The sequence below is a fragment of the Mytilus edulis genome, chromosome 4 (genome assembly GCF_963676685.1).
Source record: "Mytilus edulis chromosome 4, xbMytEdul2.2, whole genome shotgun sequence".
NCBI classification, from domain to species: domain Eukaryota; kingdom Metazoa; phylum Mollusca; class Bivalvia; order Mytilida; family Mytilidae; genus Mytilus; species Mytilus edulis.
The window spans coordinates 4,959,540-4,981,532 of record NC_092347.1 but is presented as its reverse complement, the minus strand read 5'-3'; the positions used below and the strand labels follow the sequence as shown (position 1 = coordinate 4,981,532).

Genomic DNA, 21,993 nt, shown 5'->3' with positions numbered 1-21,993 from the left:
TTAAATCTGAATATTTTATAGAGATGTTTTAATAACCCTTGTTTTGAATCCGAACAATTTTAGTAACAGTATCATGAAGAATACAAATGAATAAAGCAAATACAAAATATGATAACTTGTGTATAATTATCAGCAGTTTGTAATTTTAGTCTTGAATTCTTTCATAATAACAAAGTATTATTTATCCTTTTTTGGTAAAACTTATGGCCTTTGATCCCCCTTAGATGAACTATCGTCATCTTTTTATATCCCCGCTTTAAAAAAAAAGTAAGAATATACTGTTTAAGATGGATCGGGACTATTCGACTGCGCATAATTTCACGCATGAATTACAATGCACACGAAAGGTATTTTTCGTAAATTCGATATTATTTTTTTAAATATTTTGATTGAAAAAAAATGTTAAATCATTGTAGTTATGACTCTTTAAGAATATTATCGTTATAATGTGTGTCTGTTACAGTGAGTCGACTGCTAGTGTTGCTCTCCACCAATTGCAACTTATTCAAAATTCTGATCAAATTACAATTTGTTTTATGAAATCAAATTTTTCAACTGGTCAGAAATTTGAACTAACTGCTGTAGAAAACCACAGACAAGTCATGAAAGTGCAAGGTGATAAAATAAAACATACTTACAACCCTATTAGACTTTAACTCCACTCTAATGATGGTGTGACAAAATCAGTTTGTATAGGTATATCATAGTCAGTTGCATGCTGAAGGAACTGTTATTATTTAGAATTGCTATAAAAATGTCCAAACTAAGCTTTCGTGTAGTTTTTCTTTCTAAAAGTATTCTATATTCATAAGAATCAGACATTTTGTGAATTCAAACATTTTATATTCAGTAAAATATGTGTAAAATGGCAATATGTTTGTAGGAAGTTTCTATGGGGAGATAATCATTTTTTCTTTAAAAAAAAGTCTTTATTCAAAAGAATAATATTTTGGTTATACCCATGGAAACTTATCAATAGCATATTGTTATTTCACACACATTGTTCTGAATATGTGATGTTTTATTTAAAATGATATCTGATTTTTATTTATATAGACTACTTCTAGAAAGAAAAAAACGGTATGAAAGCTTAGTTTGAACATTTTTATAGCAATTCAACATAATAACAGTTTCTTCAGCATGGACATGCCTATACTATACCTATACAAACTGATAGACTAAATTTTTCAGAACATCATTAGAGTGGAGTTAAAGTCTAATAGGGTTGTAGGTATGTTTTATTTTATCACCTTGCACTTTCATGACTTGTCTGTGGTTTTCTACAGCAGCTAGTTCAAATTTCTGACCAGTTGAACAATTTGATTTCATAAAACAAATTGCAATTTGGTCAGAATTTTGAATGAGTTGCAATTGGTGGGGAGGAACACTAGCAGTCAAGTCACTGTAATGGCTCAAAATGATATTTCTTCCATTTTCACCGTTTTCTCGTCAAAAATTGGGTTTTAAGGCAAACTATTTTTTTTCCTTATCGGTGACCTATGTTTTTTATTTGCTCATTCTTTGAAGCTATATTTCTTTTTTTATATTACAGTCTTGGACCAAATATCTTAGAACGTTTTTTTTATATTCCGATATAAATGTATCAACACCTCTATTTTCCCTATCATTTCATTGAAAAATGGTCCCTTTTACATACCTATTTAAAAGTATTTTTTTTTAGCTTAAATGGTCCGTGACCCACTATTTTTTTCGACCAATTGGATTCAAATTCTGTAAAGAATAAAATGACAAAAGTACGGCACTTCTGATAGAAACTTCGAATAGGCCCGATCCACCTTAACCTATGTCTGTCCGTTCGTCCATCCGTCAGAATGTCCGTCCATCTGCCAGTCCGCCAGTCCTATTCGTCAGTCCCGTGAATATATTTTCATACAAAGAAATTTGTTTTCATGGTTTGTATGAGTCAGCTACCACTTACCAAACATAGTACTTCAAAGATTAAGATATTTTTGCAACATAATGCAAATTGGGAAGAAAAAGGAATTTTGAAATAGAATAGTTTATGAAGCCTTGCATGTCGACGCTTTTGTTTATCATTATATGAACATTTCAGATATTGGAACGTGTAGTGAGAGAAACGAATGGCAAGATCATACAAACCAGCGAAATTTATCGTTTAATAAGGATGACCCAAGTCATTGTACGTAAAATATAAAAATAAGTTGTCGAAATACATTCAATACTATTTTTTAAAGGAAGAAATCAAAATATATAAGAATAAAGGAGTACCTTTTAAACGATTGTGAAGAGGTTTATTAATGAAATAAAATGGATCTTTTTTTTATTTAACATCGACATTCGCTATATATTGTATTAAAATTATAGTGTGTGATATCGCCTATTCTAAACGAGTAGATCCATATTACATTTGCTGGTTTGTCGTTTTGTTGGCAAATATTAAAGGTATATATAAATATAAAAACTCGAAATAAACTAAATGTTTCATAAAAAAATATTTAAACAAAAGCTAAACGCTTAATATAAGAGTTACAGATCTGAAAGACCTTTCTTCCTCTACGACTCATGATAAGTCTATACAGTAGGATGCAGACGCTAAAGAAAGAATGCTTGTTTATTGTCATGAATATATTGGTCTTAGCATGAGAACATGTTTCATTGGTATATATATACAAATATGAATATTGATGTAGATAGTTTAAACTAATGTCTGTTCAAATATCGTCAAAATGATTTTTAATTCATATTATATTAAGTTTACATGGAGTGATCTAACATATTACAGTAAATATGTTTTCTATTAAATTGTATATGTTATTCTTGCAGTTGCTAGCTACAAATATAGCTTCCGATATTATGTATTCAGCGGATCAGAGCACAGAATGTATAAACAAGAAAATAAAAGAGAGATCACGTTTCAATGATCCATATGTAAGAGTTTTAAATTTTAATCTCAAAAACGTTTATTGATGTATGAATGCAAAGGAAATATGGGGCGCAAGAAAATAAGATACGTAATATGAAAACAAGGAGATTTGATATGATTTCAAATACGATAACTATATCCATACAGACTAGGCAATAAGAGATTGTTCACTAACTAGGAATTTTGACCCTAAGACAACATTTTTTTACTGCTATATTGTATTGAAAAGTTGATGAAACCATATTTTAAAATCTCCAATTGTTTTAGCATCGCTAAATGAAGGTGAATTTTGCAAAAACCTATTGTTTACAGAATTCTGCATGAGTATGTCTGAAAATTAACAGTGGTGCCAACTTCGCTCACAAAAAGTTTTGCTGAAATATTCCGTATATACATGTACCATATTTTTTTTTCTGTCATAAATTCAAAAGGCGAGGTGAGGCGACACATATAAGATAATGAAAGAAGGTCGAAAACATTAACAAGTATATAAATTGTCTGTTACATTTTCAGGCTAATATATTATCAAATATGACGATGATACACAAATTTTCGTAATATACTGTCAAATACGATACAGTAAGGCCGTGTTCACATTGACCTAAACTCGGTGTTGTGTTAGTGTAACCTGAGACTACTATAACAGTAGTCTCAGGTGTAACTCACACATAAACAAAACACAATTACGTCCCCATTGATAAAACTCAATGTTTACATGTAGTTTAAATCATGTTTTGTCTACATGCAGTCGATACTCAATGAAGGCCTTGTGAAGGTTAAGTGTACACAAAACAAGGCATTAAGAACATTAACTTTACCATGTATATTTAAAGAAGAAACGATTTTGAATAACATTGAATAACAATTATTAATAAAGTTTTTTACAGAAATATTTGGCTAACATTTAATATTTAACACTTTACGTAGCTTTATTACTCCCTTATCAAGACATACACATCATTATTGCCGAACACATAATTTATTTGTAAAGGTCTTCCCAAATCGATTGGACGTACACAGAAATATTTGCCACTGGTCTTTACTCAAAAAACGATTCACTCATAAATGCATTACTGAAAAGAGTGTGAGGTAAACTGATTTGTTTGTCTTGTATCTCAGATCCGTTAAAATACTCTTAGAAATAATGAAAAATACATCATTTCGCCTCCTTTGACCAAATACTCCTTTGGCCAAATACTCCTTTGGGAAAAAAATACCATTTGAAATAAATACAAAAGGTAGAAATGTAGTGATCCTAAACATCTCATTCCTTCTTCTTCCTGTAAACACGTTTTTTAATGCGTAATCGAGACATCTTTAGTATCCTTAAACTACTGCAAATCATGAAAATGGCTTTTACAAAGGAGCAACCACTTAAATAAGGAGGGGGGCGAGTCTGAGACAGATCTTTTTTATGCATTTTTATTCGATGAAAGCAATCAGATATTTTTGTTCTTCAATATTTGACACTATAATGTATGGGGAAACTTTTGATTTAGAATATTTTTTTTATTTTGATCATCTGTATTACCCGACATATAGTGTACAGGTGATTAAACAAGGTTTATAGATGTGTACAAATTTAATGTGAAACTAGTGTACATTACATTAAACTAATTGTAAATATGTTTACACGACGTTTGGTGTGTACACGGCCTAAGCAGTTCATACACATTAGATTCACTTATAAACCAATTGAACATGAACTAAAAACGCTTTTACATGGCCGCTTGTTGGAATTCCTTGCTCTACTCCTTCGTAAAATTTGCCTATTCATCTTCAAAATCTGAAATGTTATAAACACCAGGTTCAATGGGCAGAGTTGCGAGACAAATTGAATTAAATTTACATTAATAAAAGGCCATTATTCAACAAACGAACAATACAAAACGAGCACAAGACATGCGCGATATTTAAGAAATTTAAATATCATATGGGGAAAAACGTAAAACTAATCTAAGAATCATTTCGTTACAAATAGTATTATAAAACTTTCATGCTCTTACATATAGATTGAGAAATATTCACGTGAAGTCACGTTTTTGTTACATAAATATTATGAGTATAAGTAAAATGTTTGGAAAAATAATGAACATGACTGTTTTAATTCATTTCTTTTCTCTGCTTTTATATAGAACGACTGCCTAGATATGGTAAGGGAATTCATTAATCCAGTAAGCACGGAAAATAAGCGGGGTAACCTCACTGAACTAACCTGTCGATCTTTACAACTTGGCGATAGAGTACGTCGTGGTCCTGACTGGAGCTATGGGAATCAGGATGGTCATATGGCGGGGACTGTCATTGGACAACAATCACATTGTGTGTACTGATATATTTATATCTCTCTCTCTTTTTTTTTCTTATATAACATGTATGTAGTAAAGAGTGTCATGGTGTTATTCATTATATAATAAATCCTCTCACACACACAAACACATATATTTTACCATAATACCTGGATCATATTGGGAGAGTTTACCATTTATAACACATTTTAATAACATAAAGGTCAACAAGACTGCAACGTGAATGTTGACAGTACTAGATTTGAAGATATGCATTGTATGATAAAGTACATACAAATCTCATCAAAAGACACCAGGTCAATAATTGTATACTTCAGACGCGCGTTCCGTCTATATAAAACCTTCCTAGTTAATATTCATATTCCTGTTTATTTACAATTTACAAACTATATATGGAGATATCCTCACATAAGATGTTTAAACCTAGCCTTTCTTACCGATTTTTTATAGGTGTAATCAGAGTTAAATGGGACAGTGGTGATACCAATATCTACATGCAAAGTGACGAAGCTAATAATTATGATCTGAGGAAGGTAGATGAACCTAGAAAACTGGTTGATGAGATGATAGCTGTTGGTTGTAGAGTTGTTAGAGGTATGTACCTAATACACTAGTAAGTCCAAACAAATTAAAATTTCATTCAGGTTTATGTCACTTCCATATTATTTTTGATAATAAAAAGAACAGTTTGACAAAAAGCAGTAGCCCTCTTTCAGATGAAAACATAGGAACACAATTTATTCTTATAAACAGTGTAACCGCATTTCCTTTTACATCCAAGATATCAAACAATTCTTAAACCATGGTAACGTACAGTATTTTGTATTCCTCAATAAATATAAAATGTGACACTTTTGGAGCGTCCGATGTCCTGTTCTGAATTTATCTTAATAAATTTAATCACAACATGAATATTATGTACTATTTTCTTCGTGGTATTATTTAATGATTTTTTATGCCAACATTAAAGTCCATTATTTTTAAGGACACGATTGGAAGTTTGGCGATACTGATGGTGGACCTGGAAGTTCAGGGACAGTTTTAAAAGTGAAACAGGAGGGGACAGTTGTGGTGAGTCTTATATTCATGGAATAGTATTTTGCTGGTATTAACGAAGATCAATGAAATATATATATGAAGATGAGGTATGAGTTCCAATGAGACAACTCTCCATCCAAGTCACAATATGTAAAAATAAACAATTATAGGTCAAAGTACGATGTATTATACAAATTAAACTATTAACGTTTTGTATATTAGAATTTATGTAGTTACAAAACAATCTCAATCGATTTTTTTTCGTAATTTACTTAGTTCAAACATTAGTACGTGATTTGTGTGGATGCTTGTTTTTTTGACGATCGGCATTCAAAATTGGGCGGTAAGTGATTCGCACTAATTTTATCATTTCATGGTTAAGAGGCCAAATGTATTCAGCATAAGCATAAGCATCACCTTGATAGATCTTTATACCAATTCACTATTGGCCTAAATGAAGGCAAAAGTAGTATACCGCTAGACATTAGACACAATCCGATGAGAATAACAAATATAACATCAAAACTACATAAATGAATTTGGGATAGAAAAGTACCGTGACACGTCTTATAGCAATGTAAATTCACACTCAAATATGAGAGGAAACAAACGACACAACAGAAACACAACGTTAAAATGCAACACACAGAGAAACGAACTATAATCTATAACAATGGCCATATTCCTGACTTGGTACAGAAAATGTTTTAAAGAACAAAATGGTGGGTTGAACCTGATTTTGTGGCATGCCAAACCTGCTGCTTTAATGGCAATGTTAAACATATTATAAAAATGACAACATAACATTACAGGACTACAATAAAAATAAATATGAGAACATATTGGACAAAGAATCACACGAATAATAGCTAACAAAAGGCACCAGGTTTAAAATTAAATACACCAGAAGTGCGTTTCGTCCACACAAGACTAACTAGTGATGCTCAGATACAAAAAGTTTGAAAGCCAAAACAAGTACAAAGTTAAACAGCACTGCGGACTAAGAGTTCAAACCTCGACGCAAAAAGTGACGTCACATTTGAAATTATAAAAAAACACAAAAAATGACGCATTTGAAATTCTAAATTAGCACAGAAAAGACGTCACATTTAAATGACTAAGACATTTCTCAAACATAAGATAACATTAGGATTGATTTAAGATTATATTTGTACTAAATATTCATCTAACATTTAATAACAATGAAAATTGCAATACTTAAGTCATATCTTAATATGTTAAATGAAGCATTATGTTTTGGTTTACCGTCATGCAGTATGTCGTTTTATGGACTCCTTGCTGATTTCCTCGTTTGTGTAAGAGTATCAAAACCAATATAGACGTTAACAGAAATACCCAAAATAAAAACAGATAAGCTTTGCATTGAAGGGTTGCATCAAATGTCTGACTTGAAAGAAAAACATTTTATGACTGAGTGTTTTGGTAACACTTGTCTTTGATTTTAGGTGAGATGGGATTCTAAAAGAACAAGACTATATAAGATGGGACACAATGGACAGTTTGAAATTAAAGTACAGTTAGTATAAATGTGTTTGAATGCAAAAGTTATTATCTAAATATTTTCAATTGGTTTTCTCTATATATAAATATAGTTATATCTTAGTTATCCTAATCACGCCCTATTATATGCTATCTGTGTTTAAGACATAATAACTTGTATGACATCCTTTTTTCCTGTTGCTCTTGGTGTAAAACAAGGCTGTGTTTTTATCGCCTACTTTATTTTCTATCTATGTAAATGATTTAGTCTCAGATATTAAAGAAGCAAATTGTGGTATTCAAATAGATGACATTATCGTCTCTTTGTTATTATATGCTGATGACATTGCATTGATTGTACTTGATGCAGAGAAACTGCAAAAGCAGTTGGACATTTTAAAATTTAAAAGTGGTGTGAAAAGTGCCACTGTGGAGATTAACTCTAAATAAAAACAAAACTAGAATTGTTCAGTTTAGAAATAAATATATACAAAGAAGTAATTTTCTGTTCAAATATGTTGAACTTTGTCTTGAATATGCTGCTTGTTATAAATATCTTGGTGTACTTTTGAGTGAATTTTCGGATTATTCTATAATTACCAAATAATTGTTTAAATCAGATAATAGAGCTCTTGGTGTTTTAAGGCAAACTTTTGTAAAACGGGTGGTATGAATTTTGATGTATTTACTAAATTATATGACACTTTAGTCAAACCCATTTTACATATGCTTCCGGTGTATGGGGCATTAATATACACAATTGTATAAATAATTTGCAAAACAATGCTTGTAAATTTTTCTTTGACTTCAACAAAAGAAGCAGCAACTTAGCTGCTAGAGGTGATATGGGTTTTTTTTATCAAATGATGCACTACTAAAAGTTTTTAAACTATGGAATCGTCTTAAATGTGACAATACCAGTAATATATATAAAAAGGTTCATACCTGGGCGATTAGAAGAAAATCGTCATGAGATAGAGTTTTACAGTTAGCTCGTAAATATAGTTTGATTATAAATGTAGAAGATGAAATTAATATGCGTTATTGTAGTGGCCGGACCAATGAGTGTAACAAAGATGACTGGGTTTAAATAAGGATAAAACAACCAGGAGCTGACTTTTATTTTATTACCAATCCAAATGGTGAAAAACTGAAAATACAAATATAAATACAATTTTACAATGTGTTCAATGATAATTAAAGTCCATTAAAAATACGGATAAGCAGTTCGTAGATATTAAAAGCTGTTAAACTTCTTTATAATAATAATTACTTGAATAGTCTTGAATTAAATTGTGTAATGCGGGGTTCACACATTGCCGATTATTGCTCCCGTTTGAGATCAGACAGCGATACGACACGAAAGTAAAAAAGTCGGATTAGTATCCTCAATTATCTGGAATGTCCTATTATTGTCTGAACGCAGTCGTTTTAGTTCGTAACAGATTCCTACTGGTCGGGAAGGATCTGAATAGTTCTGCAAAGCACCCCGACAATTAGGTGCGTCCCGTAACATTCGGGGAAAATCAGCCGATTTTGTCTATTCGGATTACAATCGTGCCTATGTAATGACAGATTCTGCTGTATCGGATCGAATTCCTAACAATGTTCCGTGTATTCGGGGCGGTGTCCTGTAGAACGGGAGTGATCTTGAGAAATTTTTCATTGCTGTTTTTCTGCCGATTGAGTCCAGATTGCATCCAGATCTTGTCGATTGCGAACCATTTTTGCCGAAAGCGTTCCGAAACAGTCCCGTTATTAATTCTAAATTCGTCAATGATACCCACGCCAGAGTCCCGACAATTACAGAATACAATACGACTGAGACCAGACAAAGCCGTTTGCAATGCGATAGAGAGGACCGTGATAGGATTACTTTCCGACAGTACCTGATCATCCCGAGTATGCCGACAGTTTTCGAACGGATAACTCCGTCAGCGTCGGTTCACTGTCTTGTCACTATCTGATCTCTGTCGGATTACGTTCGGTAGAATCGGGACGCAGTCGTGACAGACTCAGTGGAATTTTACCTTGCGAAAGATACAAATCGGATTAGGAGCGGATTTAGAACGGGTTTATCGGGATAAATTCTCTTGGAAACGGTTTAATATCGACGCTTCCTGAGCAATATTTGATTGTTGTCGTGATTATATTTTTTTTTACAAATTTTAATTAAAGTTTGAATTTCCATATACGATTCATAGGATCTTGATCAGACTTTTAATAAATTTTAATCGTGAATGGTCCTGTCAAGGACGGCAGTAAAAATCGTGAATAAATGACCCCAGCTTTATCGCAGATACGAACAGTTTGAACGGTAAATGTTCATAGTTTCTTTATAACATATGAAAATATATTAAAACAATTCATCAGAGCACATAAAGCGATGTACGCAATGAAACGTTAACAATAAAAAAATGATGATCAAATGAAGAACAAATGATGAATGAGTTGCAGAACACTCCCCGTCTGAGGTCTATCTGACGTCACTATTCCACAATCAAAACCAAATAAAATGTTAAATATATAACAACAGTCCAAAGTTCCATTTAGAAGTAATCCAACGGGAGGCTGGGTATTTCACAGCTTCTATCCTAGACAAGGCGGGGTTTCCAACTCAATGGCTGTAGTTCTGATGGAAGAATTTGACAAGGATATGCGATCCAACGAGGACGTCTTGCGAGAAACGGACGCTTTCCTTTACGTTTATGGCATACAGTAGACCATCCGGTGCCATTTTCCTTTTCTCTGTGAATTAAGTTGGAATTGTCTATTCTGCTTTCCTCTTGTCCTTGCGTATCTAAAGGCGTATTGAAGCTTTCCTTGGGAATTGAATGTTTTCGGATGTACTTTTCTTTGTTGGCATTCACTTTTGGTGGCGTTGCTTCCGAAGTGAACTTTTCGCTTCTGCAAATCTAACGATTGAAGTCACTGATTTCGTTTTCGGTTGCCCATGTGAAGGGGATAATGTTTAAGCGAATCAGTTTGAATATCATTTGACTGGGTGTTGGTTTTATTACACTCAGGTATTTTTTTTGTCTGTGGTTTCACAACCCTGCAAGTTAGATTTGTTTCCTTTGAAGTGAGTTCAAGGTGAACATGTTACTTATCGGAGCGTATTTCTCCAACGATAATCCAACCCAGGTTAAACTTTTGCGCAAATGGAGCCTTTGATGGTCCTAGACGTTGATCAAGGACATGATGTGACTCTATAAGGTCTTTTCCAATGAGCAATAGGATTTTGCATTTTCCATCAATCGGGAGAATATGTTTTTGCAGTTCTTGCAAGTGTTGATATTGCAATATATCCTCAGGTGTATCAATTTCGTTCCGATTATTGGGAATGTCATCGCATTCAATCAGTTCAGGCAGATTGAATCTAGTATTGTCTTGTACAGACTTCACGACAAAGCCGTTTCCTCGTTTACCGAAAGTAACCTTGCTGCCGTAGCATGCGGATAACAAATAGTCTTTACGTTGAATAGGCTGAAGAATTCAGGAGCCACGACAGACCGGTTGCTTTGGTTGTAAATAATTGCATACATGCAAATTACTTTGTCCTGTTTATTTTTGTGAAAGATATTCACAGGAAGTATCTTGGCACAAGATTTACTACTGTTTCCGTCTTTGGAGACATCTTTGCAAGTTGAACTAACAGAGATTAGCTTGGTTTCAGCTAACCCAAGTTGCTCCCTGCCGTTGACTGATCTAGGCGGTGAAGGCGGTACACTCGATTTGTGTGGGATGAGGTGCTGTGTTGTTTACTTCCTCATTCATTGTAACTGATACTCGCGTTGCAATCACGACTTCTGTGCATAGTCGAATCACAGCATTTGTAACAAAGATTATTTTGCCTTAACGGTTCCTTGCGTTCCTCTATAGTTTTAGCTCTGAACCCACGACATTCATTTAGCGAATGTTCGATATTGTGTATTATGCACAGATTTTGTTACTGTGCAGTCTCTCCAGATCGTTGTTCGACCGCTGTCTTGTAAACTTTGATTTTTAATGCAGGCTGAGGTGTGTACCTTGGCGCAGGAACTTTTGAACTTGGTGTGACTCTTGACCCAAAAATGAACCCGGGATCGTTCTTAATTTTGCTGATGAAGGCAGAGAATTCTGTGAAAGGTGGAAAGGCAACTTCAAATTTAGACTTGTACCTTGAAGCCCTTGTTATCCATTTTTCTTGGAGTCCGTATGGCAGTTTTTCCACAATAGGATTTATCCGGGACGAAGAGTCGAAGTAAGCAAGTAAACATCCCAGCTTGCTATTTTCCTTGTAATATTCTATGTCTGATAGAATATCAAACAGTTCACAGAGACGTGCGTTGTCCTTATTTGTCAAGGTTGGAAAATTTATCAGTTTACTCGTGAAAGAGGCTTCCAACATTTCTGGAGCACCATATCGCTCATCAAGTCTTTGTCATAACCTCTGTAGGCCTCTTGTAGGGTTGTTGGCATTTGATGCCCGTATACTCATGGCATGTTTACCAGACTCTGATCCTAGCCACTTAATCAGTAAGTCTATTTGTTCCGAGTCCGAAACTTGTAATTCGTCTATGACATTTTAAAGCTAGATATCCATGTATGGAAGGATTCTGCCTGGTAATTAAAATTGGTTAGCCGGGAGAACAATAGGTCTTTGCGTAGAATAAATCTAGTTATCTCCGACGTAGGATTAATTTGTTGCTGGTATGCAATAGGGGTCTCTTTTATTACACCTTGTTCTTTGGTTTGAAGCAGGAAACTCTTCTATAACGTCTTTTCTATGCGTAAGACAGGGGTCGCTTCTTTAACACCCTGATTTTGGTGTTCAGCAGGGATCTATCTTAAAGGCCTAGTTTTTGTATGCCGGTTACTTATCCCAAATCTTTTTTACGAAATACTTTTTAAATGTAACAAAGCTGTCCTTTTATATATGTATTAGATGTTTGTTTTAATGATAGTGTCTCATAAGTCGTTTTCGGCTTGCATCCAGGTTCCTTTTACTTAAATGTTAGGTTCTTATGACTTTATGTGTATGTATATATATAGATATACGAGTCTAAATTGAACACTACGTTCAAACATATGATTGCGTTGGATAAAAACCGCAAATTTTATACGTGTGCATGTAAAACGAATTTCGTTGTAGAAGGGTCTAAAAACAGCACAAACAACATTTTCCAAAAGACCAAAAAAGTGAAAAAGTATATTTAAAAAAAACGTATTTGACTAACAGGTCAAACATCTGGTGTTCTTTTGTCCTGCTGACTGACTGCTGACTGCTGACTGCCATTGGCGATTGCCAAATAAAATTGATTACAAGATGTAACAAAATGGATCTTAATATAAATTTAATACTAAACAGAGAAATTTTTTAACTTGTGGCCAGCCACGATGTTATGCCACAAACATATATATATAGATATTGTTATGGATGGTGACACTTTAATAAAATAAATCTTTATCTTTTAATATTTACCACCGTTTCGTTTGAAAGAGACATTATGGGCGCTACAATTAAATTACTTGACAGACCAATTTAGATACGGAGTTTAAGAGCACTGAAAACAAAACAAAAATAAAATAGTTCAAAAACAGTCAATGCCATCTTAGCCTTCAACGTGTCTTGCTACTTTAAAACGATTTAATATGTTTTACTATGAAAGAGGAATAATGCTGCCAGTTGTATGATATAACTTTAACATTGGAAATAAACAAAAGTTTTAATTGTTGTACTTTAACTTTAAAGTGATGCTGTTAGGAGAAAAGGACCTAACCAGAAATTAAAGCCTTATAGTCCCCACACGTCAGACAGTGAATCTGAGGGCGAAACATGCCGACCAATATTCAGTACAAGTAACAACAACAGAACACAAGACCAGACAGATTATGTAATTCCAATATACTCCGATTCAATAGGTAATAATGCTTTTTAATTTCACGAAATTTGATTGAGGTCTTTTACAATATTCTTTATAGTTAGTAACATCTATAGTCACATCTATAGTATAGTCAATAGTTTAATACCTAACAACTGCTTTCCTAAAATCTATGATGAGTTTATCTGCATCCACTTATTTATTTTTTTTCAGATTGCCTGTGCTTATGATTTTCATTTATTGTTTACACATCCAAAGGAAGGGTCGTGAATATAATTTAGTCTGGGACAACAATTTTCTTTTTTACTCTTTTGTCGGGTTGTTTGGTATATTCCCTATTTCCGTTCTCTATTTAAGTTGACAATTGCTTTGCACTTTGACTTGGATAATGTGTGTTATTTTCATTTTCTTGGATTTTTAAAATAAGTGCAAATCTAATGAGTCCAGCCCTGGTCAATTCGTTGTTACCGAGTGTCGCATACTGCAGATAACGCCAAATTAGTGTAATTTACCACGAAGCATTATCTTAATGGAATTCTTTATCTAGTGCTTGTTGCTTCTCTCTTTCTGATGTAATTTTTCTATTTGTCAAATAATGATAATAATTGAAATCGTCATAAATTATTTCGGAGAATTTGTGTGGCCTATCGTACGACTAGGGATAACAACATCCTCCTTTTTAGATATATGCATTGACCATCATCTTTTATTTCAGATAAATGTACATTTTTTTAACTATTTTATTACCGTTATTTCATCACATCAAACAAGTTAAACAAATATATAAAAAAAAGAAGATATGGTGTGATTACTAATGTTACAACACTACAGATGCGACCAGATGACACAGAATTAAATCAACAACTATACATTTGTAGGTCACCGTACGGCCTACATCATTGAGAAAAGCCCATACCGTATTTTCAGCCACACAAGGCCTCGAATTATATGTAAAACAATTCTAATGAAAAAACTGACGGCTTAAAAGCATTTTTTAAAACATTATATATACCATGATTATCGCACAGAAATTTGATCAGCGTATTAAATATAAATTCTACATTAAATGTCTTTGAATTAAAGTTAGCTATAATTGCAGTTTGTTAGTGTCACATATACATTATATATCAAAGAGCAAGCATTTCGTCCTTATCTACAATGAACAATAATGTTTAAAAATATACTCATTTGGCGCTGAATTCTTTACATTCGAGATAAATGATACAATTCTACAAATATACACATTGTTTAATAATAGTGAGTGCCATTTGGGAATATCAAGAAAGCACAGAATGGAGACAGTATCCAAATGATATCAATGTAAAAATTGAAAAGGCGTATCAAAGAAAGAAGACAGGAAAAACAATCATCGAAATGGATCGAACAACGTGAGTTTGGAAATTAAATTATTAAAATTGAGAATGGAAATGGGAAATGCGTCAAAGAGACAACAATCTGACTAAAGAGCAGACAACAGCCGAAGGCCACCTATGCAGCAAGAAATTCCCGTCCCTTGACGAAAACGTCTACTAGTTCATTAGTTTGTTTATATATATTTTCGTTTAATGACTTTTGAACAGCGGTAAACTACTGTCGCTTTTTTGGTGTTGGTGTTGTTTTGTGATTTCTTGTACAGTCTATATGCCTTCAAAATATCCTTTAACTTTACTTTCCGCTATATAGATGATGTCTCGCACTAAATAATTCAAAATTTGGTGACTATGTCGAACACATCAATCCCATCGAACTAGATATACAGGATACAACAGATACAGTTAAGTCGGCCTCATATCTTTACTTACATTTAGAAATTGACAATGAGGGTCGGTTGAAAACAAAACTTTACGACAAACGAGATGCTTCCAGTCTCCCAACTGTGAACTTTCCATTTCTTTGTAGTAACATTCAAGCAACGCCTGCATACGGAGTATATATTTCCCAATTGATACGATATTCCCGCGCTTATATTTCCTATTATGATGTCCTTGGTAGATGGTTGCTGCTCAAATGGAAGCCATTAAACCAAGAGTTTTAAATGGTGAAATTGAAATCATCACTTCGTAAATGTTACGAACACCATCACGAGTTGGTTTACCGTTATGGAATAACCGTTTCACAGATGATATCGAATATGTTTCCAAAGTCAAAACTTCAATCCCCTTTCCTTTTCATGAATGTGACATACCGAATTAGCCTATTTACCGGGTTTGTAATAATATAAGCAGTACAACGTGTGCCACACGTGGAATAGGATCTGCTTTAGCTTCCAGAGCACCTGCGATCAACCCAGTTTTTGGTGGGATTCGTGTTGCTCAGTCTTTAGTTTACTATGTTATTTCTTGTCTACTATTATTTATCGGTTTGTCTTTTTCATTTTAAGCAATGGTGTTGTAAGTTTTTTGTTCGATTTATGAGTTTGACTGTTTTTTTGGTATTCTGGAAGTGTTGAATGCACATGCTGATAAGTAAAAGTAAGTTGAGTCTTGGTTTCGTATTTCTCTCAGGACATAGTTTGTCCTTGTTTCTTTCGCCCCTGTTGTAAAAGCACGATTTATACAGTAAAACATATTTGGGAACGATCAAATTAAGAAACATATAAACTTTAACTTAGAATAAGTTTCAATTAGAAAAGCAATAGATTATAATATTTTTAGAATTTATGTTTGTCACATGCAATATAATGTGTCATCAAATCTTGTACTGAAAAATGTTTTTTAGAATAATGTTTTATCTCGGTTTCATAGTTTTGAGAGACGTGTCGATAATATTCAGTGAGTTCTGAAATTTCTGAAGTTTAACGAAAAATGTGTGAAAAATATTTCGAACTTATAAACAAATATATGATAAATGCAAAAAACAGTTACATGTAAAGTAATGATCTCAATACCATTTGAATAATGCTATTGTAAACATTGATTGCTTCGAATGTGAATGAGTTGTGGCTACATGTCCAGGCGTTTATTTTTTATTGCAATTATATACGTTAATAACATTTTTTCTTAACAGTAAATGCTTTAAACCTAATGAAAAGAAATTATTAACCCTAAGAGTAGAAAAGTAACGGTTCCAATAATGTAAGTAGTACTATCAGTTCATTTACTTTCAGGTATCACATACATTTTTCAAGAATGATTCAAGTGAATCCAAGTAATAAGACAGAAAAATCTATCCAAAGAAAAGGTTTGTTAAATATGATTTACAAGTCTTGTACAATTGTATTCATCCATGCTAGGAGTTTGAGTCATTCTATCGTTCAATTGATATAAAAAGTAAAACAAGTTGCCGGGCATTTATTCAGTTATAATTTAACACAAACATATAGAGAAAAGTAAATGGGATGCCATTATTGCCAAATATGGATAAAAGATGAAAGACACTATCATATAACTGTAAATTCAACGCTACACAACCACTTGAAATATCACATGTACTAGCGTTGTTTATATATAAGAATATGTGACAGGTGTGAAAATGAGACAACTCTCCTAGCCCCAATTGGTAAAGTAAACCATTATAGGTAAAAATAACGGTCTTTAACACGGAGACTTAGCTCTCACCGAACAGCAGGCTTTAAATGCTCCGAAATAACTAGTGTTAAACCATTTTAATGGGAAAACAAATAGCCTAATATATACAAAAAACAAAACGAGGACCGCTTATGAACCACATCAACTAACGACAACTACTGAAAATACAATTCCTAACCAAGGTACAAACCAATGCACAGTTTTAAACGTTTTTACTGGTACCAACCTTAACCCTTATCTGAAACAAAACTGTACATAACGTTGTGCATAATCCTACATTGCCAATTTTTTAGTGTAAACACATTTTCTATATTTTTAATCCGAAAGTTTCATATTCCTCGATAAGAATATCTGTACTCGTAGACTTTTAACTTTTCAAAGATTTTCTAGAATAGACTGCAAATAAATATGTTCAGTAAAACACTTTTTATTTATTGAAAATATTACTTTTAAAAATACGTTTATATCTTTTAGATTAGAATGGGAGAAAAGGAAAAAGATGCGTTAAAAAATGGAAACATTTGCTTAATTTCATTTTTAGCTCACCTGGCCTGAAGGGCCAAGTGAGCTTTTCCCATCACTTAGCGTCCGGCGTCCGTCGTCGTCGTCCGTCGTCGTTAGCTTTTACAAAAATCTTCTCCTCTGAAACTATTGGGCCAAAAAACATGTTGTATAATTGTTGATCAGGTTAAGATCTATCTGCCCTGAAATTTTCAGACGAATCGGATAACCCTTTGTTGGGTTGCTGCCCCTGAATTGGTAATTTTAAGGAAATTTTGCTTTTTTTTGTTATTATCTTGAATATAATTATAGATAGAGATAAACTGTAAACAGCAATTATGTTCAGCAAAGTAAGATTAACAAATAGGTCAACATGACCGGAATGGTCAGTTGACCCCTTTAGGAGTTATTGCCCTTTATAGTCAATTTTTAACCATTTTTCGTAAATCTTAGTTATCTTTTACAAAAATCTTCTCCTCTGAAACTACTGGGCCAAATTAATCCAAACTTGGCAACAATCATCTTTTGGGTATCTAGTTTTAAAAATGTGTCCGGAGACCCGGCCATCAAATCAAGATGGCCGCCACAGCTAAAAATAGAACATAGGGGTAAAATGCAGTTTTTGGCTTATAATTCAAAAACCAAAACATTTAGAGCAAATCTGACATGGGATAAAATTGTTTATCAGATCAAGATCTATCTGCCCTCTAATTTTCAGATGAATCTGACAACCCATTGTTGGGTTGCTGCCCCAAAATTGGTTATTTTAAGGAAATTTTGCTGTTTTTGGTTATTATCTTGAATATTATTATAGATAGAGATAAACTGTAAACAGCAATTATGTTCAGCAAAGTAAGATTTACAAATAAGCCAACATGACCGAAACGGTCAATTGACCCCCTAAGGAGTTATTGTCCTTTATAGTCAATTTTTAACAATTTTCATAAAATTTGTAAATTTTTATTAACATTTTCCACTGAAACTACTGGGCCAAGTTCATTATAGATAGAGATAAATTTAAGCAGCAAGACTGTTAAGTAAGATAAGATTTACAAACACATTACCATCACCAAAACACAATTTTGTCATGAATCCATCTGCTTCCTTTGTTTAATATTCACATAGACCAAGGTGAGCGACACAGGCTCTTTAGAGCCTCTAGTTAATAAAGTGATATTTGGATTTATTAGTTGTATTGTTTGTTTTTTGTAACATCCACTAGCTTATGAACAATGATATTTGCTTATTGTATACTCCTACTCTATCTGTCACATGAACTCCAGATACATACGTATAAGAGGCAACAGTTGTCCATCAGTGTTCCAAATAATGATTACGCAAAAATCAAATTTCGTGCAATTAAATGCACGACAGTATAAATATTATTGCTCGAAGTATAATTAGATCTCAAATTAAGAATCAGAGAACGTGATCATGACGAACATGCAGTTGTTAATAGAAGTTTATTTATTTTTGCTGTCTACTACATTGGACCTCTCTTTTGAAATATGAGCAAATGAGACTGAACATGTATGTGTCTCATTTTGTGCTGTTATATATTTCAATTGTTTTTATACTTTGCAATTAACAAAGTACTTTGCTTATGACTTTTAGAATATCAATCTGTGTGATATGCAAAAGGCTGAGACCATTTAAAAATAAAACGCAAACAAACGAAAAAAACATGTAATATACAAGCTTCTTTTTCGGAATGTACACTAAAGAGATTTATCCCGCCGAACTGACTTGAAATACAGTTAATACTAGCAATGAAGACTGTCATTTCCTAGATCTTGATACCTATACTTTTAGCGGAAAGCTTTATACCAAAATTAATGATAAAAGTGTAATTTTTCATTTCCCATTGTTGATAATTAAGTTTTAGAAGGTGCAATTTCCTTGTCACAATCTTATGGTATTTATATATCTCAACTTGTTCGATTCACTATTTGTGTATACAACAACGAATTTGATGTTAACGAAAGTATTCTGTATTACTGAATAATTATTACACCAGGGATTCGATATCACATTTTCTAATATTTATCAACAAGTTATTAGTACCTTCCAATGATTATTTTAAGAAAAATATCGTTCTTTGACATTAGCCTGCTGGTTCACCAACTTTCTGTTCAGACAGTGGTGACGTTTTACAAAACCTGAGAAGGTCATCAGGCTCTTGAATACCGAATAAGTTGGGAAATGTATATGCAGGTGACGTTGGTACATTGCTGCTAAGCTGTGGATAATTTCAAAAACTAAGTTTTGTACGTTGTGTTGGCCTTGAGGACAAACTACATAGTTAATTCTACACGAGGTGAAAAAAAAAGTGAAAAATGCATAGCAATATAAAAATTCCTATAAATTGTTTTAACAAATTTAAACAATAGATAGGCATAGGTAAGCCAACTACTAGAATATTTTATTCCGTGTACAATATTTAAAAAAAAATACAATGCAGATCTTCGTGACTTCATGAATTGTAATATTTCAATAATTGATAATAATGAGTCAACCACAGTCTTCGACTGTTTTCATTCAGAAATGAAACAATGTTGCAGGTGTAAATCTAGAATCACTTATTCAGTCCTGGTCAGAAACAACATAGAGAGAATAGTACATATTTTAACAAAACAGTTCTTACACATAGCTGTATCTTTGTCAATGGGTGAAATATTCAGTTGTTTTGGTATCAGATGGAAGCTTGGTGACTTGGGATCACATTATATGATATAGGAATATGTAGCATGGGTACCAATGAGACAGCTCTCCATCCAAGTCAGAATTTATAAAGTAAACCATTATAGGTCAAGCTACGGTTTTTAACACGGAGCCTTATTTAAAGGTTAATTTTATCATTAATAAAGAAGTACATAAGATTATAATAAGAGATCACGTTTGCAATTTTGTTGAGATCAGAAGTTCCTGTTTTTGCACTATCAAACTTCCGGGATAAGGTATACTTTTGACGTGAAATGATTGCCACTGTATTTGAACAGAAGATAAACTAGACATTAATGCTTGAAATTGAAGAATAAGGCTACGAGTTTTATTCCTGCAAGTAGTGACTGGAATGTTATGTATGTGAAAGTTATACGGTGCAGTGATGCTAGAGTAAAAGGAGTAATCTGAAGACGAGACAAAGGTCGTTTTCGTGACATCTTGGAATTGATGATTCCACTGATACTGGAAGGGCTGCTTCATATCTTGGTCTTTTTCTCGGTATTGAGGGATGACTTCGATGTATAATCGATGACAAACGCAATTAATACAACATCCCAATTATCAATTTTCCCCCTTCTTAGTAGTAACATACCCTCTGCTCCGTCGTATGGTGGTTGCATATCTCAACTGGTACGTTATGATCGTGCCTGTTCACACTATATGGACTTCATATATACAAAAGGTTTCTAATTATACAACAGAGTTATGAAAAGAAACGATTAAAAGTGTATTTGACAAGAATTGCGTGACATTATCACATAATGTTAGCAGAGATTCTAACTAAAACAAACACACAAAATTTTGTAAGTTAATATGGTACAAGTTTTAACGGAAAACCTGTTTTTTAATTAAGAATTGAAGAATGATAGCTTTAAATTGTAACAATAGTTTGCTTTACATTTGACGGAAATAATATAATGGCCGTTTGAATGTGTATACGATGGTGTTATAAATCATAGTCGTTTTGGTCAATTGATTTTCAAAGATCTTTTATCTTTAAGTTCAGTATTTCATCTTTGAGTTTAACATTTTTGTGATATAACTTTTTATCGTATCTATAAGATTAACTAACAAATGCACTCGCAGCCTGATGTATGAATAAAATACTGAATCATCATTACATCAAGTCTAGTTTCAGTAATCTTAGCCATTGATTTATATTTAGAAAAGATGTGTTTTGAAAAAGGAAACATAAATGAACATTTCACGATTTTATATTGTCGATAATAACATACTGTCAAATTGGGTACCAATTGATAAAGGTGTTAGAGTTGTATTTCAAGAGAATTATTTCAACAGTTTTGGTCAATATCACACATATACGAATTTTAGTGCTATCCCCGATAGAAAATTGTTAAAAGTGTGATCATGATCCCTTTGAATCGTTACTTGAAACTCAAGCTTAAAAACAATATTTGTAAACCATTATTTTATCACGACAACAATTAGATATTGGTCAGAAAGCCTACAAAATTATCCATTTCCATCCGAATTTGTCCCGATTAACCCGTTCTCAATCTTATTCTTTTCCGATTTGCATCTTTCCCATAGTAGCAAACCCGAATGTGTCCCGACAGCATCCTGATTCTGTCAAATATAATCTGTAACCAGATAGTGAACAGATG

At 33.0% G+C, this 21,993-nt stretch overlaps 2 protein-coding genes across 5 annotated transcripts in view; both read left to right on the top strand.

Annotated features, from left to right (window-relative positions):
• The window catches only part of LOC139518788 (uncharacterized), a 31,177-nt gene extending 13,408 nt beyond the window's left edge, over window positions 1–17,769 (top strand). Inside the window, exons 9-18 of the mRNA XM_071310348.1 lie at window positions 2,075–2,161; window positions 2,806–2,910; window positions 5,041–5,227; window positions 5,665–5,808; window positions 6,200–6,285; window positions 7,719–7,789; window positions 13,487–13,656; window positions 14,875–15,004; window positions 16,723–16,796; window positions 17,618–17,769. Of these exons, the coding sequence (XP_071166449.1) occupies window positions 2,075–2,161; window positions 2,806–2,910; window positions 5,041–5,227; window positions 5,665–5,808; window positions 6,200–6,285; window positions 7,719–7,789; window positions 13,487–13,656; window positions 14,875–15,004; window positions 16,723–16,796; window positions 17,618–17,622 (1,059 nt within the window). The 3' untranslated portion in view covers window positions 17,623–17,769. The remainder of the gene's footprint in view (window positions 1–2,074; window positions 2,162–2,805; window positions 2,911–5,040; window positions 5,228–5,664; window positions 5,809–6,199; window positions 6,286–7,718; window positions 7,790–13,486; window positions 13,657–14,874; window positions 15,005–16,722; window positions 16,797–17,617) is intronic.
• Window positions 1–21,993, top strand: part of LOC139518784 (uncharacterized) — a 310,064-nt gene that overhangs the window by 226,995 nt on the left and 61,076 nt on the right. The window lies entirely within an intron of this gene.